The sequence below is a fragment of the Lissotriton vulgaris genome, chromosome 8 (genome assembly GCF_964263255.1).
Source record: "Lissotriton vulgaris chromosome 8, aLisVul1.2, whole genome shotgun sequence".
NCBI classification, from domain to species: domain Eukaryota; kingdom Metazoa; phylum Chordata; class Amphibia; order Caudata; family Salamandridae; genus Lissotriton; species Lissotriton vulgaris.
In genome coordinates, this window is record NC_141696.1 from 1333962874 (window position 1) to 1333978448 (window position 15575).

The 15575-nt window shown below is 44.0% G+C and overlaps 1 protein-coding gene across 2 annotated transcripts in view; it reads right to left on the reverse strand.

The window, feature by feature from the left end:
* Window positions 1-699: 699 nt before the first annotated feature.
* The window catches only part of CEP126 (centrosomal protein 126), a 343370-nt gene continuing 328494 nt past the window's right edge, over window positions 700-15575 (reverse strand). Inside the window, exons 11-12 of one of the 2 annotated variants that reach the window (XM_086935283.1) lie at window positions 11719-11783; window positions 700-1163 (exon numbers count right to left, since the gene is read on the reverse strand). In XM_086935283.1, coding sequence (XP_086791409.1) covers window positions 1062-1163; window positions 11719-11783 — 167 coding nt within the window. In that variant the 3' untranslated portion in view covers window positions 700-1061. The remainder of the gene's footprint in view (window positions 1164-11718; window positions 11784-15575) is intronic. The other variant, XM_086935284.1, reaches the window with a different exon arrangement.

Genomic DNA, 15575 nt, shown 5'->3' on the forward strand with positions numbered 1-15575 from the left:
ATACCGGTCAAAGCTGTGGATTTCCCCCACTATGTCCAAGATGGGGGTCATTAGGACAGGATTTGCCCTGTGCCAGAGAAAAAAAAAATGTCAGTGTGCCCACAGTATGTCAAGAGGAGCACTATTATGCCAGAGTCAGCAATATATACTGCTGTATGAGTTACAGCTGAGGCCACGGCCACAATAAACGCAGGGAACATTCTCCATCAACTCCAGACACACACAGGCATCCATTCAATCACAGTCACAGATGCACACAGACACAAGCACACACAAAAATACAGATACAAGCACACACAAAATGCATACTCCCATCCAGACAGATTTGCTTTTCACTGACATCTCCAACTTACCTTAATACATCAGTGGTTTGCGGTACTGCAGGTAGTCGTTTCGTTCCACGTGTAGCTCAACTCCCCCTGTAAGCCTTGTGCTGTGCAGGAGCTCGGGAAGATGAAAGTGATGGGCCTAGCCTAACATGCCTCAATAGGTCAGCCGCTTTGTTATTATCTTCTTTGCATATTTTTTTACTCTTTATTATGTGTTTGGTAATTGATGATCTAAGTAAAGGAGACTAACTACAATGTAAGACTAAAAAACATTTAAAAGATTTTTTCAATGGCATTGCTTATAGATGTTGGAGATTACTGATGGCTGGATAAATGTATTACAAAATAAAAACAATAGAAAAATTGTATTCTAGATTCGGCAAACAATTCAACTTTAATTGTGAAAAACATGCATTATTTTAAACCGAGTAGCAAAATAATCTCTCTTTTCATTAATATTAGATACAATAAAATGTACATATCAATAAAAAACAGTGTGAGGTATTTTAAAATCTTACAAAAATATACAGTATTTTACAGTAAAGTGCTTTTTGAGAACTATGATCAGTTTCCAGAATTTAAAACAGATAACTTTACATTAGTGAATATTATTTTTTACTTTAACTTTGCCATTGATTTTGCAGAGCATCCACCGGTCTGTATACAATGCGATGTTTAACATGTATATGCTTAGCTTCCTTGTTTTGTTCTTGTGCAATTTTGATTGCAATGTCAGCATTTTCTCGGTTGTCTTGTTCGAGTGTCTGCTGACATACTACGGAACCGACGATGCACTGGTAATGCTGTGTCTGAAGGCTGGGATGATGTATATTGCTGAATAAATGGGAAGATAAATGAGAAAGTTAATGATTTTATTGTATATCACTAACATAAAACAACCAGTAAATTGTTGCGACTCATGCATTGATTATACATGTTTAAACCAGTGCACAAACTTTGCAGAACTATATGAGCCAGAATGCATAGACTTTAGAGGTGCGTGTGTAATTTTGCATCTAAGCAATCGGGCCACACAATCATAGTGAAACCATTCTGAGAGAAGTGTCTATAACTGTAATGTCATCAACGTGTCAGTTGAGATGTAATTGATGTTGTCATTGAGATGTTCATTAGCAGTGTATGGTGGGGGTCTGCTGGTAAGCGACTGTGTGGGCGTCTGATGGCGATGGTACTTGGCAGGTTACGGAGGTGGGAGACACTCCAGCAGGTTGATGAAGTGAAGGTCTCCTCATGAAGGATTCGAGGAAGAGGAGGACCGAATAAACAGGGCATGCTACATGATCTCTTGGCGGAAGCAGCCCATTTCCAGAAATACGCGTGGGAAGCAGGCATCTAACAAGTGTCCTGCTTCCAAGACATGGATTCTCCTGTGCAGTTTTTTTTGCTCCTTCTCGATGCAGGGTTCACAGCCCATTCATGGTCACTCAAATTGTGGAATTGACAGCCGAAACAACATTGTTCAGTGACTACTAATAGGAGTGTGAGGATCCATAGATCCTGATATGGTGAATGGTTAAAAACAACTTTCTCAGTCAATCATATTTTTTAAAAGCTTTAATTACCGTCAACGGACAGCTTATCTCACAAATGGTTCACGAATCTGAGATATACAACTGTATGAAAGATGAGCCCTGGGCAAGTCTGCCCAGGGCCTTTCTATACCTCAAAAACTTCAAAGTAGCTGTAACCCAAACCATAAAATACTTCTATTGTGAGCAAAGTCTTAACTTCATGCACACGTCTAACCCTTTGAGGCTCCGCTGACACCCCCCTCCCCGAAGTACAAAACAGATTTGCACCAAACCAATAAAGGCTGGCATGAGTTAAGTACTATATTCAGGTCAAGTTTGGTGTAATTCCCTTTGAAGTTTCTAATGTAGCTGAGAGCAGAAAAATAATTAGGGGTTTAAAATCGGAACTGCTACTTTTACCTCCCCCTAAATGACTTTGTCAATCTATAAGTAATTTGAAATGGAGAGCAATAGTTGAGGGAATCAGGTATTTGCAGAGTTTTGTGTACATTTTTGAAATGGTACCTAAGTTATTACCCATAAATATTGTTAATTTCCTAAGAATTAACCAACTGACTACCGTCGACAAAGCACTAAAGTATATTATGTATATAAAGAAATGTGTGTGTTGATATATCTTGTAAGTATCTCCATTCAGAATTAAACAAACACTTAGCTACATTATTTGGATCACAGAAAAGTGAGAAAAACACTTAGTGGTTCAGCTCTACTGTTTTATTTGGCTGCAATTGCTTATTTTTATATATATATATATTTATATATATATATGTATATGTATATGTGGGACACATATAATATATTGTTTCCGGGGTCCCGCGCATGGGCGGGAATATTCTAATGCTTATGACTATTGATGAGGATCCCCTGGAAGAGAACTTGCAGTATCTCAGATTGCAGTTTAATTCAAGTGTCCAGTCTGCTACATGTAAGCTGAACATTTTCAAAAGCTGGGTTGTCCAAAGCCATGGATTCCTGGGGCTGAAACATTATGCCAGGTAGGTTGCTACTCTAATCGTTGTTATGTTAAGGTAAACATGGGTTTCCAAATGTGGTTATTCATTTCTCAGTTAATGAAATGGGTGGCCCGGTTCTCAACAGGGAGACTGTGCAGAGCACTCTTGAGTCTACCTGGGTAGGCACTCACTGTGAAATGGAGGCAACGCTGACAAGGGGTTCTGACAACAGAAGACTGGGCTAACAGCAGCATTTTCAATGAGGGCGTTGAAAGTGTGGTTCAGAGGTTGTGGGGGGTGGGAACGAGTGGAGTAAAGTGGGAGGCAGCCATATATCTATTACCTTTTCGAGAAGAATGAGCGTAGAGCATTACCAAGGGTGGAGTCAAAGGAAGGAAGGACGCCAATGTGAAAACCTAATGGTGCATTCCTAATTGTATCACACTTTTATTCTTATGCATTAAAGTATTGTTGTTTTCACATGGATAATCAAGAAGGTATCTGTTATTTTATAATCAAAGGTGGCTGCCCTTTCGTGGTGGTTTGGAACATCCAGTGACTTTGAATATGCTTGCTAATATTCATGGTTCAAGTAGGCATGCATATCCACGTTACTTAACATTGTTCATTTGCATACTCCAATGAAGCGCAAACCTCGCTTTAATACGAAGCCCACCATTTTTCTACCTAGAGCACTGGTCAGTTGAAATGCCATATTTCCTTAATTCTTTTGCTGAGCTATTGTGCATTAAACGCTAGATGGACTTTAAGTCCCAACGGGTTGTGTTTTATTCTTAACACCAACTAGCGTTTTTGTTTAGGTGGCGGTGTAGTGCCGACTGTGGGTGGCAGGACACCAGGCCCTTTTTGGGGCCTGACTACAGATAGCTCTAGATGTCTGTCGGTCAAAGCACTGTGTACAATACTTCACAGAGTCATCTTGCTCATGATTAGATGACTTACTGGTCAATTTCTTCTTTTCATTCCAGTGTTGACATCATGGATCTGCTTTTATGTTCTTTATGTCATTACTTGCTTAGTACTTCATCAAACTGCATGTCTTTGGGTTCCCAGCACGGTCTTTACTTAAATGCCATTGATTATCTTAATGCCTTCTCTCCTGCCCATATACTCTTCTCCTGCCCATATGCTCCTTGGTGGCACGCCAGGAGCCAGGTGGTGGCTTTAGTGATGCCCTGGATGTCACCTATGCTCTATAATGGCACACTACTTGCCAAATAGCATAGTTAGTGATTTGTTTGGTAATCCATGGCGCAAGCATCTAATGACTTTGCCAATGCTTGTATAGTTATAGGCTTCTAAAATCTACTGACACTGGCAAGGTCAGTAGCGGCATCAGGCCATGGTAAAAGTAAAGAAAACAAAGATGATGGGCGCTCTTTCCTAAGCTCCTCAATTCCTTCAGGCGTAGCAGTCCTTCTCAGTGCTGATGGAGACCACCTCAGCAGTGCTTCTCAGTGCTGAAGGATGCTCCCTCCAGAGTGCTAAATTCCTCTCCCGCTGCCCTGAACCCTCGCCTAAGAATGAATATCACCTGTTCCTATTGTGACTGCAGCCGCCACAGAAGAGAGGAGAGAAGCAAGATGGTCGATGTGGCATGCCTGTGAAACATTACCTGTGGTGAGGAGCTGTGAGTCCACAAGTGGGGCTCAGCAAGGAACCATCATGCAACCTTGGTGCCTGGGGTTGATGTCCACAGGACCCGATGACTGGGAGGTAGGAGGCAGACCGGGTTCCAGCAGCGAAGGGTAGGTGCATACAGCGAAGCCCAGGCATTACCAACTTTATGGTGAAAGAACTCCCTGGAGCTTTACCCGCTGGACACTGTCGTTGTCTGACTGTTTTTAACTTTAGGTATTAACAATCACAACTAGAAGAAGGGTAATATAATATTGTTTCCCTTTCAACCACAAATGTGGTAGCCATACAAGCACATAGACACCACATTTAAGTAGTGTAGACAGTTTGACAAGATTAGATATTTGCTAATAGTCAACTAGGTCCTGAAGAATCGCTAAGTAAATTTCACAGTAGCGAGAAACATGTTGACCGGACTATATAATTTCTAGACGACAGCTGGAAACATTAATTTCCACTACTCTCCTCTAGAATATACCGTTTTTAACCAAAGCAGTGGCCCTTATGAATAAAGTATTCCCGGTACCACTAGCTTTATTTTAATTTCCCACATCACATCACGTCTACCCATAAGTTCTGGCCCCATACCCGCACTTCATCGATACGGCTGTTGGAAAAAGATCGCCGCCAAAGAGCCCCTCTACGAGGTGTCGCCCGTTGGGTATTGCACCGCCGACCCAACGAGGAGCAGGCCCATATGATGAAGCATGACACCTGAAAGGGTGTGTGAGGGCATTAAATCCAACAAAATGGATTCCCAGGGTTACCGCCTGGTTACCCTGCCATAACTCCCCTGCATCCCAGACTGTAGCATCTCCTTCTCTCCCTCAGGAACAACACGATAACTTTTGTTTGTAATTATTTATATGCAGTAATGAGACAACTGGGGAAGGGGAGGGCTTCCTAAAATGGACTCAACTATAATATGCATCCCCCAACTGCAAGGGTACGCACAAGCAGGACACTTTCTCAGACCTATTTAGTAGGCAAGTGAACCAGAGAGAGCCCTTACCCCGCTTTTGTTTGCCATTGCAGTTGTACCGCTGGCTGCTGAACTCACCATGGATTGGCATATCTGGGATTGCAGAGAGGAGACCTGACGCATACCATAGCATGATACGCTGATGATATGCTGCTGTGAGAGGGATTTCCTGGAGTAACAGCATTATTAGAATGCTTTGGTGAAATCCCTTCTCTTCCCCCTTACTAGTGAGGAACGCCTGCCCAGGAACCAACATGGCCTGGATTGGGAGGGTACCTGCTTGAAATATCTGGGGGGTCAAGGTGTTTCAGAACCGCTAAGATATCCTAGATGCACATGTGGGTACAGCTGGACCGTCATTTCAAGCCAGTGTGGATTTTTGGAGACCCTGACAAAATGGTGGAGCTCCCCTGTTTACTATATTTTTTTACCAGCCTACCTATTTTTTATCCCTCGCATGGTTTATAAGGAATTGGATACCTTACTGGTTGAGCTCACCTGGAGTTCGGGTAGATGAAGAATGTTAATTGCTGTGATGCGTAGACGCACCTTGGAGGGAGACTTGGCCACTGCCTGATTGTCAAACATTTATCTTATGAGCTGAGCTCCAGTGGTTTAGTACGTGGCAGCATGCTCAACTGAATGGTGAAGGGGGCTCCTGCTGAGATTATGTCTTTGCACAGTCTGCTCCGTACCTTTCTAACCCCCAGAGGCCCTTTGGTGGGTGGTGCACCAGACTTGCAAGTCGTCTGATGTTGCTGGCAGCGCTGCTTACAGTACACCCGCATCCACCAGCCGTACGCACTGAACATGCCCTTGCGGTACCTCACTGTACTCAATACGACAGGGCACTCCGGGGCATAACAGAGGGGCATTGTTATGGCGTTGTTCGATTGGGAGATATCTACTGGGATGGAGAACTGTTGTCGTTCATGGACTTCTCAGAGTCCTTCACGATACCTCAGGCCATTCCTGTTGCAGCATGCAGTAGTTTTGACAATACATGATCACTGGGGGGGGTTGTTAGGCGAAGCCACTGCTTCCATATGGTAGCCAGGTAATAGGCACGACTACGGGTAGAATATGAGCGGTCCCCCTCATGTATCAGGCTCTCAGAATAGGTATTATGTTGCCCCTAGAAGGCCTATGTTTGAAATGGGAAGAGGAACTGGCGACTCAATTTCCAGAGGAACCGTGGGAGACTATATTGGCACACACTTACAAGATCTCCTGCAATGCCAGATTTAGGCTCATACATTTTTATTTTCTCCACAGAGCATATCTCACACCTGGTAAAATTATGTGAACATTTGTAGCGCAAGAGTTGAGGTGCCCCAGATGCATGTTAAGGGGCATGAGACGCTGCATATGGTTTGGCGTTGCCCTGGGTTAAGAGACTTTTGGGAGGATGCCATGGATTGTGTACAGAAGTCACAGAGAGGCAGATTTCCCCTACCACTATCACGTACTTGCTGGGTGGCTTTCTCTATAAACTTAAAATAACCACCAAATTCTTAGATATTAGCTATGATCCTCGCTAAGAGAGAGATTACCCTTAAATGGAAAGCAACATCAAGTCCCTAGGTGAATAGGTGAGAGAGGTTAGGATTCAATGGGCACTGTACAAAGGTGTGTTATTATTCCAGGAGATCCGGAAGGGACGCAATGTAATTGATAATGCTAGGGCTTGGGATGTGTTGGTTGAATGCCTGATATATTCAAATGTGGAGTCTCCTGAGAACGTCATAGTTTCAGAGCAAGGGCAAGCAGAGGACCAAGTGTGACCATGTTGCTTGATGAACACTGGGCAATATTGTTCAGCACTATTGTGGTGAATATCGTTTACTAATATGCTGATATAATTGTTGTTTTGCTGTTTTGCTATCATTGCAGGGTGGTGGGGGCAAAGGACTTGGAGGGGGGATTTTGTTTGTTTTTCATTTTGCAGGAAGCTTTTTCTGGCAGAGTGCTAATAGAGCTGAAATCTATCGTACACAATGGCTCTTGAACTTTTGGAATATAAGTTCAATTATCTCATTGCAGAAGAATTAACCTACTGATGTATGTATGATTTAAACAACTTATGGGTTATCATGTCACGAATCATGACTGCCAAGATTACAGATACTCCCACCCCCCCTTTATTTGTTTTGGCCATAGGGCCCTTCCCGTAGCAGCCTGGGTAAGATAATATGCACAGATCTGGGGCTTTAACCGGGGGCTAGCAATAGAAGACCACATGGAGGTCTATGCGGACTACATCCTCCTGTTCCTCTCAGGTCCCCCCTGATTTAGATACTGATGTTCTATGGGGAGGCATCTGGCCTTCAAGTTAATTGGACCAAATCCCTTCTGGTCCCCTGAAGGATGACAGAAGCATCGTAGTCTGCGAAACACACCTCCTGGTCCGCAGATTACGTTTTTAATACATAGGAGTGTATATAGCTCTGGAACCTAACCTTACTTGAAGCTTAAATCTGACTCCTCTAATGACTACGTTAACAACAGCTATTGTTACTTAGGTCAAACTTCAATTTAATGTACTCGGTAGAATAGCACTGTTAAAAATGAGAATGCTACCTCAAAAACTCTACACCATCCAGAACTTTCTCTTGCCGATACCCCGCGCCTTGTTCCAAAAGGTGCTGACCAACATTTGTTTCTTATTGGGGTTTTTACGGTGTGGGATGTTTGGCAGGGTTCCCACTTAAAATCCTTTCAAGACATCCAGAACTTTCTCTTGCCGATACCCGCGCCTGGTTCCAAAAGGTGCTGACCAACATTTGTTTCTTATTGGGGTTTTTACGGTGCGGGATGTTTGGCAGGGTTAGCACTTAAAATCCTTTCAAGACATTCAATCTGAGTTTCCTTTACACCAATCCTACCACTACTTCCAGCTACAGCATGCTCTCCACTCACATTGGGTGCTCTTTAGTGACGTAGCTGACTTTTTTCCACTTGAAACAAAGATCCTTATGGGCCCCCCCGGGTATCTCCCTGATCTATAAAACCCTTATCATCAATTCCCCAACTCCTCTTACAAATCTACAATGACTTTGGTAAGCGTGGCTTGGACCGCTTGACAAATCAGGTTTGAGAGATAGAATGTGGGTTGGGAACACACTGCCTCACAGCTTCAGCACAGTTCGCCCCTTTGCATCCTGGTAAATGCAGTACACAGTTCAAACTTGCTTCAAAATTAGCTGGAGTTTTTCACCAAAGTTGGTGCAGACATTGCTGTATATCTCTAGACACGTGTTTCTGGGTTGAACCCTTTATCAGTAGAGAGCAAAGAAAAATCCTCGGGGGTTGCTGGAAATGCTGCCAAGTTCCTCTCAGGTCACAGTACCACTCACAGGCACACAGGTGCATCTCCAAAGCTCGTCAGCTTGCAGGTCTGAGAGATACCTGTATGCCCCCCAGAGTGCTGGTGATCCCCTCCAGACTCCGAATCATACAATTCAAATACTTTCACATGGCCTACCTTACACCCATGAGATTGCAGCGGGCCAAGAAGCTGGTCCCACCAATCTGAAATCGGTGCCAGGACAGAGAGGCCCATTTTTTTTCACGTAGTGTGGAAATGTCCCCACATTGTGAGGTATTGGCAGGAAGTGTTTGCCTCATTCACACAGGTAATTGGGGAACCAGTGGAAACTTCCCCAAGATTAGTCTTTCTGGGCATTTTGGAGGTCCTTGGGGGGGTCACGAGGTGAAAGTACCCTCCTAGGTATTGAGACGGTGCTTGCCATTAGGACATTGCTAAACACTGGTGTTCTTCCTCATCTCCAACCCTGGCAAGCTGATAAGCTGCGATGGACAAGTGAGCCAAGAAAAACCGATCTAGGTAACCAGACGCTGTCTCCAGAAACATAATAAGGTGTGGGGGAAATGGAGGCCATACTATGTAGACTGTGCTGTTACTGCTCAATTAAAAAATTATAATAACATTTAGTTATAAAAAAAATTAAAGAAAACAATGAAAAAAATTGTTTTCTATTTTTTCAAGAAGGTCCAAATGCGTTGTTATATTGCTGCAATGAAGGTGAAAACACAATACATATTTATCAGTCAATCCAGAGAAGATCTTTAAAGTGTAGAAAGCAATGTTTTCATACTTTTGACATTGCCTCCCAGACATTGGCAAAGGCGGTTGCATGATTTGCCAAACTTTGTTGAGGGAGACCGTCGATTGCTTTGCCAAAGCTTGTTTATATTTGGACAGAAGAAGTGAGAGTAAAACAGCGGGAGATATTGGTCATGCATAGGTTGATGCTGGAGCTGGGTGGCAGGACACCAGCTTGTGCAGGACTCCCACAGATTGGTCTATCCAGGTGTGCACATCTGAACAGGAGAAGGAGGTCTGGGAGCTTATCCGCCTAACATAACGTTGCACATTAGTAGCAGTGTATACATCGGATGTTTTTTACCTCGTGGTTCAGTGCGTTGCTTCATGTCACACACAAGCCACTAGTTAACATCCCCGTTATTCGTAGTACCCTATCTATAATTTTATATATTACAACTTGAAAGTCAGGGGTTATACGCGTCTACTGTTGCACAAAAAGTGGCTTGGTACTGGAATGAGGCTGTCTAATGTTCTATCATTCTCCATAGTAAACATCAGCCAGCTAGAAGCCAATTAAATTCCTGTGTTTTGGTATTGGCCTGTTGTCTGATATTGCACGAGACAGCTTTCAGGAAGTATGAGGAGACCAAAAACACTTATAATTGCAAGATACTATTATGTTGGAGTGTTGTTAAATACTTTAGGAGACATCTCAGAATGGCTAATTGAGCTGCACATCACGAATTTAACTCCCAACAAGTTAGCCAGACATCCTTATAAGGTCGGATGATTGAAAACCAATAAATTGGTTAACTGGATATCAAAGCGCTTGGAAAGAGCAGATGGGCAATTGTTTTTTAAAATCATGAATATACCAATGGGTGTTACTGAAAGTTCTACAATTGACTGGCATTTTCAAGACGCGTATTGGGACCAACAAGGTTGTTAAACTGCTGCAGGAAAATGTCCTTCACACGGGGACGGTAACATTACATAAAGATCCAGATGTAAATGATATAACGAGCGACCACGAAGGAACAGTTAATGGACTTCCCTTCCATACCAGCTGCGTAACACTCATGACCCTAGGCAGTTTAGGAAACGGCTAACAACTCTGCTGTTTATCTAATTTGCAGTTTCTTTTAGCTCCTTATCATTTGGCATCCGAACCGGGACACTCTTGAGTAGCCGTGCGCGTTATAAATGTTAATAACATACCATAACATAATGACTCAGTGTATATCCCACGAGGCTGAAACTCGGAAACCAACCCACAGCCATCACAGTAATGTGGTATCAGCCAAGTGTGTCTAGTCGGGAAATCCAAAGGAAAGTCTCTTTGTATGTACCTTTGTTGAAAGCTGGTCGTGCAGAGGACATTGAATCTGAACCACAAAGGAATACAGCAGTCACACTAGTGCAAATGTCTGGATTTACGGGTGTATGGTATTAACAAAAGACGGCCTTGCACGTGAACATCCTTTTATGCCATTACAGCATATTATTCTGAGAAATTAAATCTCAGTTAAGGGGTGGGAAGTGGGCGTGTCCAGGCGTTACTAAACTTGAAAGTTTGCAAACACCTTCAAACACACAAGTTGGTTGCTATTCACAAACTTCCCTTCAGACCTTTCCCGTTCTGGAAATGTTTGGAGATTTACTTCAACCAAAAGCTGGAACTAAATCCTTTCCAAGGTGGCAAGGGGAATGGGACACCCTTAAAGTTGGGAGTGGGAGGTAGTGTTGAAAAATGTGTTCCCCTAGTAGGAAAACATTTACCCAGGAGAGAAAAGCAACCAATAAAAAATGGGTCCTTGCACAGCAGTGTTGGCTTACCACAAAGTGGAATTTATCTCGAAGTCCAATACTTCATGAGGCAAATGCCAATGCAAATAAATGGTATGGGACGAAGGAGTACCACTGGAAACCTGCAACGGGCAGCTTTTCAGGTTCACTCCTGGAAATCCTTATGAAGCTACAAGAAGTCAGAAATTTGCACCCATGCAGTAACATAACTGTGGATGCAGATTTTCTACTTGATGAATAATGAATCGGTCCATTACATACAAACGCACAAATGCACACACAAACATACACATTTTACAGTTCGGTTTGTGTTTTATGGCATGTTGTTATAATCTTGGGATGAGACTGGGTTACTCCTGATTCTTACCATAGGGGTGGCAATCTGCAAAACACCTGCAGTAGATGGGTTTCTAATTATTGCATCCTGAACATCTAGAAAGAGAGAAAACATACAGTGATCAATTACAGAAAATGATAACAGGCATGGATAGATGTCTTGAAGGTAATTATGTTTTTAATAAAACCACATGGTCATTTTTCTCACGGTTGCATAGGGCTCCTTCACGAGTATCAGTGTAACTGAGGGCCGGTAAGGACATCAGTAATATTGGGTAGTGAAATTATATTGTGAATCTAACTGATCACCCTGCAGGCCCCTGCGCTATGCAGAATACGATTTGGAAATCTGTGTTACCGCAAATGATTACTACTGGTCCGGCTTTACCGCTGGTGGCGCCCTGTGCAAAAATCTTTGTTGGCACCCCTCCCCAAGTGACGACCTTCTCCAAGGATTCCCTCATTGCCACCCTCCAACAGTGTCCGATATCATATCTCTCCATAACACCTCTTTCACATGTATTCCATTTGATTTATAGCGCCACTCATAACAGGGTAGGGCGTCAGAGTACTATAGAGCACATACACATTACAATTAATCATATGTTTGTAAATCAGTCTATAAGAAATGTTACATAACACAAGTTGGATTACAAGGTGCAGTAATCATGTCATCCACACTAGTAGGTAGTATATTAGAGTGCATGGTCTATAGAAGCACAAGCACGAGATTTAAAATGTACCATAGTGGTTTGGTTTTACTGATAAGAATGTATTTCTACTCAAAAGAACCTTTGTTTTGCATCATTAGAATAATGAAAGACTGGAGAAAAAATTACGTAACCTATACTATGCAATTTGCATGCAGCTCTTTGATGACTGTTCAGAGTTCACTGTGCTTTATTAGGTTAGTAATTTATGAACAGCAAGTAAAACAATGCAATAGGTCTCGCATTCGCGAGAGTTTAAGCTATTGGCATTGTAAATGGCAATGCCTTTCATTTATGTTTTAAAAACCAGCACATAAATAAAAGGCATTGCCATTTACAATGCCAGTAGCTCAAACTCTCACAATTGTGAGACCTATTGCATTGCAAATGCTTGTTTTAATCCCCACCCCCTTGTTGTTGTGGTACATGCCAAGGGAAACTATTCCATCATGACAGTTTGTGGAATAGATAATGTAGGTTCCTAGTGCCATTTTGTGGCATTATATCATCTTATGTCGAACACACAATATTTCTTGTATGAGAAAGGAGGTTATGCGCCAATGGCTTACGTCAGTACTTTAATATAGGTGCCATCAAAAATAGACATTTTGTCTTTGCTGTTGTAATCATGCAGTTATTTTGGAGATGTCAATTATTGTGATGCCAGTAGAGTTACGGTCATTTGACATCATATACTGTGAACATTCAGGGTCAAAGATCATATGATGTCACTTCCTGGAAAGACATTACGGTGTAAGGTTGATGTCACTTTGCATTTTGGTCAATATACACCCACGGTGTTTATGACTGGCTAAAATAACTCGGTGACAATTTTGTAAAAAAAAAGTAGCGTCTAATTTTCTTAAATTTAATATAGATAGTGAATAAAAAACAATACACGGGCAATGCACTATTTCTGACTTGGCTGCACCAGACTCTGGAGCGAGTTGAAAGGGACAGAGACCTGCTGGAAGAAGGGGAACCGGCCGAGCGGTGGGTGGGAGCTGGTTGCCCTGGTCCCCCGTGGATAGGGGTTGGCTGAACCCAAGGAGGGAGGGGACTGCGCCGACTCAGGTGCGAGCCTGGCAGTGGGAGAGGGCTGCGTTCCTCGCTCCGGAGAGGTCAGCGCGTGGTAACCAAGGCAGAAAGGAAGCAGGGCGGTCCATGGCTCTCTTCCTGTCGCACGGGCTGCTCCATAGCTTCCGGGTGACCTTAGACCGGCCCAGGCCCGGGGGGAGCAGGGGCTGCCTGCCACCGCCTGGAGGATGCACCAGAGCAGAGGCTACAGCAGCGGTGAGTGTGCCGCGAGGCTAGCGGGCGGTGGTATGAAGAGAAGGTCCCCAACACCCCCTGTGGAAAAACAGCACATTTGCTCATAGTATCAAAAATCCCCCCTCCCCCCCAAAAAATACTACAAATCATGGCACTAGTTAACCCCGTGGTTCGAACTCGGCCCTTGAGAGGGTCGTGTGTGTACATCGTCAGTCAGCGCATCTGGGGATGCAACAAGTTTGTTTCTGGAACCGCTGCCGCCTCATTCAACTCGTGTGGTGGGCTAACCTTCCCCCAGCACCCGTGGAAGACGTTTGTATGGTACAGAGCTCCCCACCAACAGAGCACAGCTCTCCTCACGGATGCTCCCCACCGCCAAGGCCTGCCTTTAGTCACGGCGCTTCCTCAACCCTCCTCTGCCCGTGACCACGAGCACAGCGTGGAGCCTTCCTGGCACTGAAAGTGAACTTGAGAACGCCATTGTAAAAAAAAGCTGCATCCAGACACACCGACCTACCAAAGAAACTGCTATGCGCCAGACGTGCAGAGACTTTGTTCACTGCGCACGGGCAGCGACTGCCTCAGGAGAGGCTCCCCAGCCTCCGCCTACCCCCTTCTCCTTTTGCAACATCCCTCATCTGCGCTGCTTCTGGGGGCTGGGGTTGGGCCGTTCGGCTGTGGGGGTCGCATGGCCTCAGGAGAGGCTCCCCGCCCCCCCTCTGGGGCACAGAGCCTTCTGTCGGTGTACAACTGTTACCACAGATTTTTTACAACGGATTCCATGACCACGGATTTTTTACAACGCAGGTCATGTTACAACGGATCCTTTTACAACGCTATTCACTACAACGCAGGTACTATTACAACGCAATACCATTACATCGTAAGTATAATTATAGGTACGTTTATCTTTTTTGGGGTTTTGGGGTACAGGGTATTTTTAGGTGTTAGGGCTGGGTTTGGGTTTTGGGGTACAGGGGTATTTTTAGGTTTTAGGGCTGGGTTTGGGTTTTGGGGTACAGGGGTATTTTTAGGTGTTAGGGCTGGGTTTGGGTTTTGGGATACAGGGGTATTTTTAGGTTTAAGGGCTGGGTTTGGGTTTTGGGGTACAGGGGTATTTTTAGGTTTAAGGGCTGGGTTTGGGTTTTGGGGTACAGGGGTATTTTTAGGTTTTAGGGCTGGGTTTGGGTTTTGGGGTACAGGGGTATTTTTAGGTTTTAGGGCTGGGTTTTGGGGTACAGAGGTATTTTTAGGTTTAAGGGCTGGGTTTGGGTTTTGGGGTACAGGGGTATTTTTAGGTTTTAGGGCTGGGTTTGGGTTTTGGGGTACAGGGGTATTTTTAGGTTTAAGGGCTGGGTTTGGGTTTTGGGGTACAGGGGTATTTTTAGGTTTTAGGGCTGGGTTTGGGTTTTGGGGTACAGGGGTATTTTTAGGTTTAAGGGCTGGGTTTGGGTTTTGGGGTACAGGGGTATTTTTAGGTTTTAGGGCTGGGTTTGGGTTTTGGGGTACAGGGGTATTTTTAGGTTTTAGGGCTGGGTTTGGGTTTTGGGGTACAGGGGTATTTTTAGGTTTTAGGGCTGGGTTTGGGTTTTGGGGTACAGGGGTATTTTTAGGTTTAAGGGCTGGGTTTGGGTTTTGGGGTACAGGGGTATTTTTAGGTTTTAGGGCTGGGTTTGGGTTTTGGGATACAGGGGTATTTTTAGGTTTTAGGGCTGGGTTTGGGTTTTGGGGTACAGGGGAATTTTTAGGTTTAAGGGCTGGGTTTGGGTTTTGGGGTACAGGGGTATTTTTAGGTTTTAGGGCTGGGTTTGGGTTTTGGGGTACAGGGGTATTTTTAGGTTTTAGGGCTGGATTTGGGTTTTGGGGTACAGGGGTATTTTTAGGTTTAAGGGCTGGGTTTGGGTTT